This window comes from Phyllostomus discolor, chromosome 15 (genome assembly GCF_004126475.2).
Source record: "Phyllostomus discolor isolate MPI-MPIP mPhyDis1 chromosome 15, mPhyDis1.pri.v3, whole genome shotgun sequence".
NCBI lineage: Eukaryota > Metazoa > Chordata > Mammalia > Chiroptera > Phyllostomidae > Phyllostomus > Phyllostomus discolor.
The window spans coordinates 1,681,852-1,697,176 of NC_040917.2; the positions used below are offsets into that span (position 1 = coordinate 1,681,852).

The window sequence follows — 15,325 nt, forward strand, 5'->3', positions numbered from 1 at the left end:
GAGTCAATGAAATATCAATGAAGATATATGTGAACCAGTGACTAGAAAAGGAAACTGAAATATATACAATGAAATATTATTTAGCACTAAAAATGATATATAAAGGCATGAAAGAAATGTAAATTAATAGAATTAAGATAATTTATTACTTGTCACCCACTGCTCTGTTAGAGAATTGTCTATATACACAAGTGTTATGGGTTATATGTCACACCAAAATACTCAATTGAGGATCCTAAAGAGACATTTGCATATATGTGTCAATGGTAGCATTAAATACAAAAGCCTGGTAGGTGGAAACAACCGCCAGGTCAATGGAGAAATACATTAAAAATTGTAGTATATTCAGTGCCATCTGTTGTCTCTCAGTGGTTGGAGTGCTGGCCTGTGAACAAAAGAGTTCCTCATACAATTTCAAGTCACGGCTCATGCCAGGGTTTCGGGTCAGGTCCCCAAGTGGTGTTGCATGAGAAGCAAATACACACCAGTGTTTCCCTCTCTATCTGTTTCTCTTCTCTTCTCTCTAGAAATGAATAAAATATGCTCACTCAGTTGCCGTGGGAAAGCAAAAGGATATTTTCTTTCCAAATCTTATTGTTGTTCAAGTACACTTGTCTCCATTTTCCCCATCACTCCCAAACACAGCCATCCCTACTTTCCCACATTTCCCGCATCGAGCCTACCCTCATTTAGTTTTGTCCTTCTGTCCTTCATACAACTTCCTGAAAATCCTTGCCTTCTGCCCCCATTATCCCTTCCACCTCTCCTCTGGTTACTGTCAGTTTGTTATTTATGTCCATGTTTCTGGTTACATTTTGCTGGCTTGTTCATTTTGTTGATTAAGTTTTTTCTTATAGGTGAGATCCCATGGTATTTGTCTTTCACCGTCTGTCTCATTCCATTACCATAGTGTTCTCCAGAACCATCCATGCTGTCCCAAATGTTAGGATATCCTTCTACCCTAAGAACACTGACACACATATTCTAAAGAACCTATGCACACCAATGTTCATAGCAGCAGAATTTACAATTGCCACATGCTGGAAGAAACTTAAGTGCCCATCAGGAAGTGAATGGATCAGCAAACTGCAGTACAAGTGTACAAGCACAAGGACATTTTTCAGTGAAACAGAAAAGTAGATTTTGTCAGGTTGGAGAGGTGCATTGTCATACAAGAAAACCACAAGTCTAAACTTTGTAGTGACTTGTTTGAATCTCCAAGAGGGATAAAAATATATGTCAGAAAACATGACACATGCCCCCAGGCTTCCAGGGATTTCTGTGACAAACTGCAGGATCACAACCACTTCCTTCATGAACCTTGTTCTTGGCACAAAAACGAATCATAAAAAAAAGAGAAGAAGGCTTAGAGTACAATTTCTCAGCAACATGCACAGCTTATCTCAGGTCTTCAAAAGAATGCAGGTGGAGTCTGACCATGGTTACCATCACAATCCAAAAATAGCTTAATTGTATACACTGCACATTCTTTTTAAAGATTGCACCTATTTATTTTTAGAGACGGAGGGCCTTGGTGGAAACTGCTAGTAGGATAACAGAAGTCACTGGAGTCAAAACATAATTCTGAAAGCATGCAGGAGCACAGAATACTGTTGGAGACCATCTGGCCCTATATGACAGCGACAGAAATAAATCTGGGTTTTCAAAATTCTTTCCACTGAAGCACAGCTTCCAAAAACTCACTTGAATGTCTGGCTTCCTCTGAGACCTTTGTGTTACTCACTTGTGACACCTGCATCTGCACTCTCACCTACCTGGGGCGGTGGATATTGACTTTTTTCTGGAAACATCCCAGATCTCCTGCATTTGTTCCAAAAATGTGACCAGGACTGGCTTAGAAACAACCAGACCTGTGGACAAAATATATATTATTATTATTTAAAAGATTCCCAATTTCCAATCCATGCTGTGCTCAGATAAGAACACTTCAGGAAAAAGTAAAATATCCTACAAGATTATTTTGCAAAGTCCTGTTTCTTGAAACACCTTAATTGTTCTAACAATACATACAGTTTTCAATGGGTTTTTAAGGACCATAGTTCTTGAAGCCTTAATTTTCTACAGGAGATAACCTACAAGTTCTCCCTTGTGATTATGAAGCTGAAAGTCTACCATACAAAGTCAAGTCCCCACAAGATGCTATAAAAAGAAAATCCTGTGGGTGGAGCAGGCAATGTGAGGGAAGTCAGCCTCACCCAGGGAGACTAGGTTGCTGTAATTCTCCAACATCACATCTGAGTACAATTTCCGCTGAGCTGGGTCAAGACATTCCCACTCCTCCCAAGAGAAATCTACTGATACGTCCTTGAAGGTCAAAGATTCCTGGGGAAAAAAAAAAGACTGATTTATATAGGAGACACAGCACAGTTCTCAGTGTCACCTAACATGAAAACTGATAGAAGTGGTTTTGAACTAGGAGATACCCTGCATCATTCAGGAAGGCCAGTTTGACTCTCTAACACTCTGTAATGTAATTTATAACATCAACAAGTGAATATAATATATGTCTACAAATCCACTGCAAAGACATTACCATTCAGGAAAATCAAATTTAAAATGAAGGAACGCACACAGACATATATTGTTTAGTATTGTGTTTGTATCATTCAGAATCACCTGTGTATACTTCTCAGCTACAAAAGGCATGGGGAGTTGAAAGTGTAAGTAACTTCTTTAGGCTTTATTCAGGTGACAAAAAATATAGTTTTGTTAAAATGCAGATTTTGGTTTAATAATTGTGGGTGAGGCCTGTGTGTCCTTATTTTTTCAGAAACTCACTTGCTTAAGTATGTTTGATTGATTATTCTGTTGCAATTGTCCAATTTTACTCCCCTTTACACCCTCCATCCTGCAAACCCTCTGCTCTACAATTGCCTGAATAAGTTCATGGCCATGGGTCATACTAATAAGTTCTATGACTTCTCCATTTCTTATACTATTTTAAATTCTTCTATTTTGTACCCAACATTTATTCTTCTTCTTCCCTGTACCTTCTCCCCCATTCTCCTCTCTCCCACACCCTGCTCTTCACCCTCCATAGGATCTCCATTTCAGTGAATTTGTTCCTCTTCTCATTGTGTGCTTAGTGTGTGTGTCTTTTGGTTTTGCTTTATTGATTCAGTTGTTAATAGTGTGAATTTATTGTCATTTCACTATTCATATTTTTGACCATGTTCTTTTTCTTAGATTAAGTGCCTTGAGCATTTCATAGAAGGGCTTGGTGGTGATGAACTCCTTTAACTTGACCTTATCTGGGAAGCACTTGATTTGCCCTTCCATTTTAAATGATAGCTTTGCTGCTTAAATAAATCTTATATGTAGGTGCCTTCCTCACATGACCTTGAATACTAGTTTCCAGCCCCTTATTGCCTACAAGATTTCTTTTGACAAATCAGCTGCTAATGTCATGGGAATCCCTTTGTAGGTCACACTGCTTTTGTGTTGCTGGGTTTAAGATTATATCCTTGTCTTTTGCTTTGTAATAGATTTGTCATCTTTCTTGATGTGTTCCTCCTTGAGTGCAACTTCTTTGGGACTCTAAGAGCTTCCTTTACTTGCTCACCTCTTTCCTTCAACAGACATGTTAGGTTTTCCTTCATTATTTTTTCAAATCATTTTTCCATTTAATAGCTTCGTCTACCCCTTCTGGTACCATTATGGTTACAATGTTGGAAGGTTTAAAGTTGCCCCAGAGATCATTCAGCCTCTCCTCATGTTCTCAATTATTGTTTCTTGCTTCTATTCCGCATGAATGTTTAAGACAGAAAACTGTACTTGAACACCAACTAAATTTTTAAAATATGCACATGCTGATAAAAAATGAAATACACACATAATAGTAGAAAAGTTAGAGCTGTTGTTTCTTAGTGTTTTATTTCTTTAAAAATGTTCCTGTATCATTTATGGAGAGCTAGATCTTAACAATTCAACTGTATTAAACATAGGTTTATAATATGATTCTTGTAAAATCACCTGAAAATAAGAAAAGTGATAATGTAGAGAATGTCTGCGACATGAGTGTGCAATATAACAAAAGTGTACAGTAACACAGCCTCACTGACTACATCCTTCATGTCAAAAGCCAATGATGTCTATGAAATAAATGCAGGGCCTTCACTTTTCAAAGCAAACAGAAGTTAAAAAGACGACAAACATGTACAGATGGCATGTGATATTTTTTTCACATCTCTCTAGAATTATCTGCTAGGGTCTTGTTAATGAAAAAGGAAAATCTATTAACTCTACACTGAGGAGAGAAGCTCAGCCAAGTGACTATCAGGTGGATTGGAACAATCCATATTCACTGACTGAGACATGCAGAAGGATATTTCCTTATAGGTGAAACACTAGTGGTGAAATACCTAAATAAGAAAGTCATTATATGAAGAAAAGCGTAAGTAAACATTCCGTTTTTCAATGTCAATCCACAGGTACCTCTCATATTCAGTAAACTATCTATATATTTAAATAACAAGACTTTCTTTTCAACTGAGTGACAAAGTCTATTCTACTGACTTCTTTTTTAGAACATTCACAGTGATTGTCACTGGAAAATCTGCATTTTCTTACGTCTAATATACAGAGATGATGATTCAGATATATGAACTTAACCATACGTATACCTCCTCCACCAATACCCTAGTCTCTGATTCCATCCCAGCGAATATACTGCACGTGACTGCCATCCAAGGTTGACCTGTCACAGAATAGATGACTTCAGTGTTTGAAGATTATTGATTACAGGCAGGAATTCTTGACTTTGAGCAGCCTAGATAAAGAGAATGCACAGATGGCCCTAGGAAAAGGAGGAAACTATTATACATATACTATTGCCCTTGAGAATCATAAAAAGAAACATAAAACAGTGGATTAAACCAACTTCACTACCCAAGAACATGAAACAAAAGGAAGAAGGATCACTGATTCTGAATCTAATCATAATAACAGGAATCAGAGTCACAACCTCTGACTCAGGAAACATCTTTTACCTGAGAAGCTCCCATGTCCTCCTGGTGCTGATCCTCGTAGTCGGGCTTCTTTTCTCAGGAGGCCATATGCTGAGGGGTCAAGTTTTTATTTTGAGAATGTGTCTTCAAAGGCACAGACCTTTTATTTAATCCCACCACAATCACTGGCAGAAGGAGGTGGAAATGCTGAATGGCCCACCCTCTCCTCTCCTTTGTCAGGAGGAGGCAGGTCAATAAGCTGCCACAGGGAGACCACACTGAGTTAGTTTTTCTGTCTTCATGTGCTCTCTCCTCCCACAGAGGTCCACAAACTGCTACAACAGTAAGAATGTGTGCTGCTCTCCTGAACCCCACACCCAACAGAGCATTTCATTATCTTCCTTGAAGAAAGCCTGCTCTCCCCTCTCACAGATGCATTCCAGAGTCCTCCTGCTCATCAGTGGGTTCACCTGAGCCTGTCCTGCAGCACTTCATTTAACAATGATCCCTCATGGGAGAAGTTCACTACCTCTGTGTAGCAGCACACAGGTGATGTCACTTCTTAGATCTCCTCAGTTAATCTAAAAGCAACCCGAAGGGGCACAGTTTAACTGTAAAAATTGTGCAGAGGCCTTTGGGATCAAGTTCCCACTTGGCATCCATAACCTGCTTTGCTGTCCCTGCACTGGCTTTCACAACTCCTCGCCTCCAAACCACTCTCTGTATCTGAAGTGCATCTTATTACACGGGGAGGATATCCAAGGGGGCTTCAGCACATCTGCACCCTCAGAAGGAATTTGGTCTCCATAGGCTGTGAAAAGTGAGGCACAGATTCTGTGCTCTACCTGACTTGTGACTTTAAATGGTGAGCAGTGGGCTGCCTGCTCAGGCAACATCCCTCAGCAGCAAACCCACATAAGAAATGGGGAGACACCTCTGCCAGGAGGGCCTCAGTAATTCGGCAAAAATGGCCCATCCACCTGGCAGCAAACAGGTCAGGGTGTAGGGATGTCTCACCTGTATTCTGGACACACAGCTGCGGGAGGTGGGACAGTGAGCATTTCAACCACAGTAGCGACTCTCTGGCTTTACTTGCACAGGAATGTCAACTCAGAGGATCAGTATGGAACTGGAAACTCCAAACCCATGAAGATTTGTATGACGTCTCAGCTCTGTAACTACATCCCATAGTCTCATAAGAGCGCATGCACACTTTATCAAAGTTCACACAGGTGGGAGTCCCAGCAGAGCATTCCCATGATGGGCTGTATCTGCATACAGGCCTGGTGAAGAGGGAGACATGTGGGGCAGAACTGTGAGGAGGTTCCTGTGTTGGGGCCCGGATTCCTGTCTACATATTTCTCCTTGGTCATATCCCTTTTCGTTTTTGGTAGCAACATATATATTTTTATTATTATTTAAAATATATTTTATTGATTAAGCTGTTACAGTTTCCCCATGTCCCCTGCCTATTCCCTTTCGCACTGCACATGCCTTCCTACCCACATCCCCCCCTTTAGTTCATGTCCCCAGGTCATACATGTAAGTTTGTTGGCTTCTTCATTTCCCATGCTATTCTTAACCTCTCCCTGTGTATTTTCTATCTACCACCTATGCGACTTATCCTCTGTACCCTTTCCCCTCTCTCCCCCTCCATTCCCTCGCTGATAACTCTCCATGTGATCTCCATTTCTATGCATCGGTTCCTGTTCTAGTTGTTTGCTTAGTTTGTTGTGTTTGTTTTGGGTGTGGTTGTTAATAACTATGAGTTTGTTTTCATTTTACTGTTCAAATTTTTCATCTTCTTTTTCATAGGTAGATCCCTTTAACATTTTATCTAATAAAGGCTTGGTGATGGTGAACTCCCTTAACTTGCCCTTGTCTGGGAAGCACTTGATTGGTCCTTCGATTTTAAATGACAGCTTTGCTGTATAGAGTAATCTTGAATGTAGGTCTTTGCCTTTCATGATTTGGAATGCTTTTTTCCAGCCCCTTCTTGCCTGCAAGTTCTATTTGGAGAACACAGCAGACAGACTTATGGGAAGTCCTTTTAGATAACTCTCTCCTTTACTCTTGCTGCTTTGAAGATTCTCTCCTTACCTTTATTCTTGCCTAATTTAATTGTAATGTGCCTTGGTGTGTTTCTCCTTGGATCCAACTTCTTTGGGACTCTCTGAGCTTCCTGGACTTCCTGGGAGTCTATTTCCTTTGACATATTTGGGAAGTTCTCCTCCATTATTTGTTCAAATAAGTTGACATGTTTCGCTCTTCCTCTTCTCCTTCTGGTACCCATATGATTCCAATGTTGGAGCGTTTCAAGATGCCCTGAAGGTTCCTAAGCCTCTCATTTTTTTTTTTTTGAATTCTTGTTTCTTCATTCTTTTCAGGTTGAATGATTCTTCCTTCTGGTCCATACTATTGATGTGAGTCCCAGTTGCCCTCCTGTCACTGTTGGTCCCCTGTACATTTTTTTTTTCAGTTAGCATAGCCTTCACTCTTTCATCTAATTCATGACCATATTCAACTAATTCTTTTAGCATCCAGATTACTAGTGTTTTGTACTGTGCATATGATAGGTTGGCTATGACTTCATTGCTTAGTTGTATTTTTTGTGGAGCTTTGGTCTGTTCTTTCATTGGGTCCATTTTTGGGACTCAGTGCCCCTATTGAATTGTAAGGGTTGGGTCCTTAAATGTTCACCAGAGCAGGGAAACCCACATCACTCCATTGTGATGCTTATGTGGGGGAGGGGTCTGAGTGGGAACAATGGCACTTGCTCCACTCTCTGCCAGTTTTCAGTCACTTCCCCCATTATCCACAGTCACATTGAGCTCTTCTGGTGCTGATTCCTGGGTGACTGTGTTTGTGTGCATTCTACGGCCCTGTGAGTCTCTCCAATGAATTCTCATGTGAGGCTGGGAGTGTCTGCTTCTGTCACCTGAACCTACACCTGTGTTTTCAATCACAGATTTGAGGCTTTATTTCCCCACACTAGAACCCTGGGTTGCCCAGTCTGTCTCACTTCCCAGTTATTCTTCCCCATTCATCTGCACTTGAATGTGTGTCTGTCTCCTCCACCAGCTGCACCCACACCGGGTCCTTTACTCACTGCCTTGCACAGAGTCCTCTCTGCCTGACTGCCCATCTCCACCCCTCCTACCAGTCTGCATGAATGTTCATTCTTTAACTCCTTCGTTAACTGACATCCATCCAGTTTGATTTTCTGTTGTTTCTGGTTGTTTTTTGTTGTTAAATTTTTCTTTTGCTTCTTTTGGGCACGTGAGGAGGCATCGTGTGTGTACCTATGCCCGCTTCTAGGTTGCAACTCTCCTTGGTTGTTACATCCTTTACTTGACCACCCCACTGGACTTAGGAACCATTCTGTAAGGCTTCAACAAAATTAGAAAATGTATGAGATTTTCATCAAAATTTAGTTTATGATAGTCCTATAATGGCATTTTACATGATTCTTTCACACTTTTTATTTGTAATTTTTCTCTTACATTTATAACTACTGTTGTTTAGTACTGTATGACTCTCAATTCAGTATTACCTAATCTATTAATACCCAGCTGGTGTCTGAGAGGATTGCTCGGTGTATTGGAAATCCCACAATTTGGTATCCAGGGTGTGAGATTTTACTGTGGTTGTGAGTGTGGTAATATTTGTGTGTAAATGGGTCATAGAGGAGAGAAAACACACTAGAAATATTTCTCTACAAAAGAGGAGAAAAACTGCATTTTTCTTCATAACACAGTGTTTGCAGGTAGTTTTTATCATGCACTCTACTACCAGTCAAAGTAAAACATATAAATAGGTTTCCCACATACAATGTGTTAAGAGCAGTCTGCCTATCAAAAGAACAATGCACATCCTTTAAATAAGCACACAGTAGTATAGCAAGGCAAAATGCTTTCTGGGTCCCCAAACAATTCTTCATAAATATTTCATGAATTCCAGTAATACATTTTTTTTGAAAAGTTCCATCTGTGCATGATTACAGTAACAAATGAATATAAACCTCTAATGAGCCTCCCCTGATTCAAAGCACTTTGTAGGGTCCTCCTCACATAACATGTTCTGGGAAAACACAAGAGTAACATCTCAATATGTTTACCACTCAGTAGAAAACTTTGGTACTCACTGGACTTTGGTCCACAACAAATGTGCAGTTTTCCTGGGTGGAATGTAGTTCAGGGACCTATTTCTGGGGGCCAGAGGGAGGAATGATCCTTCTCTTGACTCCAGTTGTCCTGAGAATAAACATCTACCACTTCTGTTTGCTTATCTCTTATTGTACCTGTTCACCTGTACTAGAAAGTATGCCTTCCTGCCAGAGAAAGCAGGTCTCCCTCACTTATTTCTTCTAATAAATATTTATACTTCCAATGGTCATTGTAAGTTTATGAGGTTACAATGAATTTTATGATAGAACTGTGTGCAAGTGTAAACAACACACAGTACGTATGTTTCAAAAGAGCATTTTGTGTGGAAGAAGAGCACTCACATTATTATTACTTACACCCACCATTTTTAGCAATACATGTCTGGCTTTTGAGGTTTATTGCAGGGTCCCTGCACTTCTCAGTCCTCCCTGAAAGAACAAGTATACTTTCTGATCACTAATACACTCTGTTTATCATGAGGAATTTCACTGGAGCCATTTAAATTAACTGGACTCGTATTTCAAAGGGACTCAGGGCCATGTCCTTCATTTAGAGTGTTCTGGAATTTTCAGTTTTAAGTTCAAGTGGACCCTCAAATTAATTCCTAATGTTCAGTTTAGGAGTCTGGGATAAGACACAGTTACACTCTTGAAGTCCTGCCTGCAAATCAGCTCTTTCATTTTTGAAGTCAGGACTATTGAACTATGGTTTTAAATCAGTGGAAAAATTAAAATTAACTATAAAATAACATTTTTTGTGATGCGAACAAATTATGGGTGGAGGACATCGGGTGTCAGTTGTCACGATAACAGCAGTGCAAACCTCACTTTCCCTGCTGAATGAGCTGACTCTGAATATGAAAACCAGTCAGGAAGAAATGGATGAATAGAATGTAGACATTGGCGATGGAGATACTCCCCTTGTTTAGAAACACACCCACAATCTTGGGATCCATTTTCTTCATCACTCTATTTACTTTTACTTTACTGTGTGCTGCTTGTTCTCCACACACTTGATTCTCAAGCACCTTACTTCAGTCAACCACAGATTTCTGTTCACCGCCTGTGTCATTCTGGTTCATTCGCTGAACACGAAAAGCAACCCTTTTTCTTTACACTTATAGAGCACTTAACTTGTTTTTGTTGTACATACATTTTTTTTTATTTCAAAAGAGAAAATGCTATGAAATTGGATTAAATAAAAATGTTTCAATAGACTTCTACATGAACCATGACGCACATTGCATCCTATCAAAATTTTCTTTAGTATAATTTTAAAAAATATTTTTTTTATTATTATAGGGGCAATGAGGGAGAAAGAGAGGGATAGAAAAATCAATGTTTCTATTGATGGAACCCATACCTGTGCCCTGACTCCGAATCAAACTGGCAGACCTTTAGTTCTCAGGCCAGCACTCAATCTACTGGACTACACCAGCCAGGGCCTATCTATGTTTGAAATCAACACTTTCACAGGCTTTGGAATCTTCCCCATTTTGTAAAACACTTCTTTAATGATTCTTATCTAATAAACATGACAAATAATCAATTTCCCTTAACCTGGTGTAAAATTATCTTATGCAATGTATACAAATAGAGGTTTACAAGCATTTTCAACAAAAAAAAGGCCTACAACAAACCCCATATGGGCATCCCCTACAAAACAAAGGTTCTCATAAAGTATCTGCAACATGAAAACCAGGGTCTTTCCTAACCAAGAAATCAACTGTTTGAAGACTAAACACTCAGTCTTATTAAAAACCAATGAGTCCAATTGTAAACACTTGATCATTCATATGTTTAAAGTCTTGCTGCATCTTCTCCCTCTTCTCTCAGTCTGGGAATACTAAAAATGCAGCTCGAGAGTTTCCTAGTGTGATGCCAGCTGAAGCATCATACGTTCAACATGTCACTGCAGCCCAGGCCCAACCTGGACACACCCTAAGACCCCAAAACTCTCATCATTCTTTATTTTCTGAAGCCATTTGTTGGCTCATCAATTTCAATACACAGACCAAACACTAGATATTTTTGCATTTCTTCCACTATCCTCACTGCAAGTTCAAAATAATGCTAAAAGGTTTGTGTGTCGATGTATAAAATGTCTAGTTTATCAAACAAAGTATACATTTCCATTGTGTACTAATAACCAGAATCATTTCCCTAAGTGATCCAATCTCAAAACAAGTATTTTATTATTTGCAGCATGCTAAGTGAAATAAGCCAGCCACTGAAACACAAATACCATATGATCTAACCTAGAAGAGAAATGTAATGAACAAAACAAACTGACATTCAAAATGGAACCAGAGGCATGGGGACAAGGAAGACCCTGAGAGAAACTAGAGGAGAGGGGGAGAGGAATAAGGGTGAAAAGAAGGGGAAGAAACTAGTGAAGGACCATGTATGAGAGATCCAAGAAAATAGGGTGGGGATTCAATGTGGGGATTGTGGAAGGAGCTGTTGGAGTAAAGCAATGAGGGAAATACTGGACAAGTGTAATAGAACAACAATAAACTATTTAGTAAAAAAAATAAGTGGAACAGCAAAAAAATGTTTCCCTTTCTCTATCACTCCCGCTACCTATAATAATCAATCAGTAAAAATGAATAAATATGAAATGAAAATTGTGTTGGTAAAATAAACATTGTCTATGCAGGGTTATAATTCATGGTTAAATTTTATCATTAAAACAGGAAACATAAGATACATTTCCAATGAGAAGTGGAAGAATTAGGACACAAATGCAATGTGCATAATACAGTTACAAATACTATTCCAGGTTTTTTTTTTTTTTTTTATATCCCTCTCCCTGGCAACTTCTATATTGACAAGTTCTAAGAATTGGCCATGTTTATAGACAATCTTTTAAGTACCATCTATTTCTACTTACTTAATAAAAGCACCATTTCTTCTGTGTTGTATCTACCATATAATCTCTCAATAGAAACTTATCCTTCTCTTTCCATGAAAAGCCCAGTGGTGCCTCTAGTGGTCCGTTAGTAGAGCATACTTTCTGTAAACCTGAAGTGGTCTTTCTAGAGCTGCACACCCTGAATCTAATGAGTATGAACTTTGATTTTTACATAATCCCCTGCCTTCTCTGATGCTTATGTACACCTTTAGGAATTTTATATTGAGTGTTGGTGTTTTCCAGTAGCAATGGATAAGAATGATCCCTATCTAATGAAGTAAGAGCTTTATTCATACTGATTGCTCCCCAGACTGCACTAGATATTGATGTTTTAGTTAAAATTCAAAAATAGTAACATCGTTTTTCTAACATATCAGATTACTGGTATAAACACTAAAGATAATGAACGATTAAAACACAAGCTTGTTTCTGTGACATACATCATTAGCTGACTTTTCACACAGTGTGACTTGTATTTTCTCTGTGGCTTTTCACATTTTTAGAAAATTTCCACAGTTTGGTAGATTTCTCTTGTATTACTGGCTTCTATTGAGTTTCATGTCTTGATAACATGTGGAAAATGGATTATTGACCACATGTAAACATCTCTAGGTTTACTAACATTTAAGTTTCCAAATAAATAGGTTATTTTGAAAACTAAAATTCCAACAAATGTAAAGGTATGCTGAACATAGTTGGGAAATTTCCAAATGATGGACTTCCAATTTCCAGAAATACTAAAGAAATAGAATTATTTAGTAATGAAATACTGGACACATGCAGTTCAATTTAATTTTAGAGTAATTCGATACAGAAAATCTTACAATAAATTCACTCATGATTTTCAGTTACCTTAGTTTTGAAAAATGGGTGTTTTTCCACCATAAGCCCCACATGCACATCAATTTCCAATAACCATACTGCTAATCTTAACATTGAGGGAGAATATTATACACATATTTCTGGTATGTGAACATGAATATCAGGACAATTTTTATTCAGAATATGAATAAATGCTAAACAACAGGTCATATACTACTCTGGTAAAATATCCAAAACAGGACCCCCTAAAAATAATCTTATGAAAGGAGTGTTTAAAACTATAAAACATAATATAGCATCGAGAACATAAAAAGTTATGAAAATATTTTAAAAACAAAATGCTTTTCCAACCAAGGTCTCAATTCCCAGCTCTTCTCTTCAATAAAACTCAAATCCAAACCACATTAAGATACCACCTTTAAATTTTCAGAAGTAGTGTCCAAAAAACCACAGAGACAAGTGTTGGTGAGATGATGGGAAAGGGAATCCTAGCACACCATTGTTGGGAATGTAAACTGGTGAATCCACTAGGGAATCAGTGCAAAGCTCTTACATATTAGTTTAGAAAGGAAAACCATTTGATCAAGGCATCCCAGTAAGGGGATATATCCAAAAATTAGAATCACTACCTATAAGAGAAACCTGCATAGCAATGTTCATTGGAGCATTCTTTTTTTTTTAAGATGTTATTTATTTATTTTTAGAGAGGGAAAGGAGAGAGAGAGACTGTTGGGAACCGCCCTGACTGGTATCAGAACCTGACTGGTGGGAACCATCACTGCTGGCCGGTGACCCACGCAAAACAGCTGGCGCCCAACGTGGGGCCGCAATTCGGGACCACAGAGGTGGGACGCCGTTCGAGACCACTTGGAACCAGCGGCTACGAGCCGTCGCTGTGGACAACGCATCAACTTTGGGTGGATTTGTGCGCTAACAGCCCAGGTAAGGGCCAACGACCCTGTACTCTTTCTCGGGCATGTCGTGGATCCGTTGAATTTCCAGGGAACTGGGTCTTTCTTTTCTAGGTCATTTCTCTCTTTGCGACTGCCTATAATTGGGTAAATGGTAATTTAATTCTCAAGTTTGGAAGAACAAACGATTTGCCTTGAAAAAAGTAATCAGGTGATTTGTTTTGGCCAATTAAAAATAAATGAAAGGAAGCCTTTTCTTTAAAAAAAAAAAAAGGAAGGTAAACATGGGTTGTAATTTATTTAAAGGGCAGAGAGCTTTTCATTGATGTTTGGGGAAAAGTGGGTGAAAGGTTGAAATCTTTGCAAAACAGTGGTATATCTATTGGTGTACACACCTTTGTAACCTGGAGGCTTGTCAGGGATTCTCTCGAGTTCATTTGGGCAAAGAAAAAAGAGCTAGACGAGGAGGAATCTGATTCTGACAGTGAAATGGTGTGCAAATTGAGTGAGCAGATCATGGAGGCCCCACCTTCACCCCCACACAGAAGGATGAATTTTGCTCTGTATCTGCTCTGTAAAGGAAATTGAGGATTTCAGGGAAGGTTGAAACTTCACACTATAGGAATGTAAATGGGAAACTGTAAAGATAAATGGAAAAGTAAAAGTTTTAGGGAGGAACTGTGTGGTGTCAGTTAATAATTGAAGGTATAAGGCATGGAGATGTAATCTTGGTGGATATCAGAAAGTATGGAAGAAGGAATAGAAGGTTTGTGAATGTTGCAGAAAGTCTGTGGAAGTGAACATTTTAAGAAAGAATTATGTGGTGTGTGTTAGTAATGGAAGGTATAAGGCATGGAGATGCAATCTTGGTGGATATCAGAAGGTGTATGAAAGAAAGAATAGAGAGTTTGTGAATGTTTCAGAAGGTCTGTGGAAGTGAAAGTTTTCAGGAGCCTGGTAGATATCAGAAGGAAAAGGATTTTCCTTCACACTTTATATTTTTCTCCCTGCCTGATCCCTCCAGAATTTGGCATTCTGAAGGAGCGAATGATGACATAAGGTTTGCATAAATCTAACAAGACCAGTCATTAATAGTGGTTATGATTTAATTGTGCCTTCCAACTCTTTCCAAATCTGTCATCTCCAGAATATGACCAGAAAGTGACTGAATCCAAATGGCATTATAGCATTTAACAATGCACTGCCCTCCTTATGAGTCTGACAGTTTGTTAACACCTGGTTGCACTTATTGTTTAATCAATACTACTTTAGAATTAGTCCAACAGGCTCAAATAGATCAGGAGATCCTGACCCGCCTTTCTGCAGCTGAATCGGCACTGGACTGGATTGGCGAATGCCAGGATGCACTCGTGACTCGTCAGCACCTAACTTGTGACCCTGGTTTCCCCAGACTGTGCATCACACCGCTACAATGGAAGTCCAGCCAACATACCTGGACTGATATATAACATCACTTGAGGGGAGCTTTCTCCACTAATTTAAAAGGACACATTGATAAATTGCAGTTGGAGTTACATCAGCAGCT

At 39.0% G+C, this 15,325-nt stretch overlaps 1 protein-coding gene across 1 annotated transcript; it reads right to left on the minus strand.

The window, feature by feature from the left end:
* Positions 1-1,767: 1,767 nt before the first annotated feature.
* LOC114489645 (putative protein ZNF720) lies at positions 1,768-13,776 on the minus strand. Its single transcript, XM_028503539.1, has 3 exons — positions 13,666-13,776; positions 2,217-2,343; positions 1,768-1,871 (listed from the first exon to the last, which is right to left on the minus strand). Exons 1-3 carry the CDS (start codon positions 13,774-13,776, stop codon positions 1,768-1,770), a joined length of 342 nt encoding a protein of 113 aa, XP_028359340.1.
* Between the last annotated feature and the right edge of the window lie 1,549 nt (positions 13,777-15,325).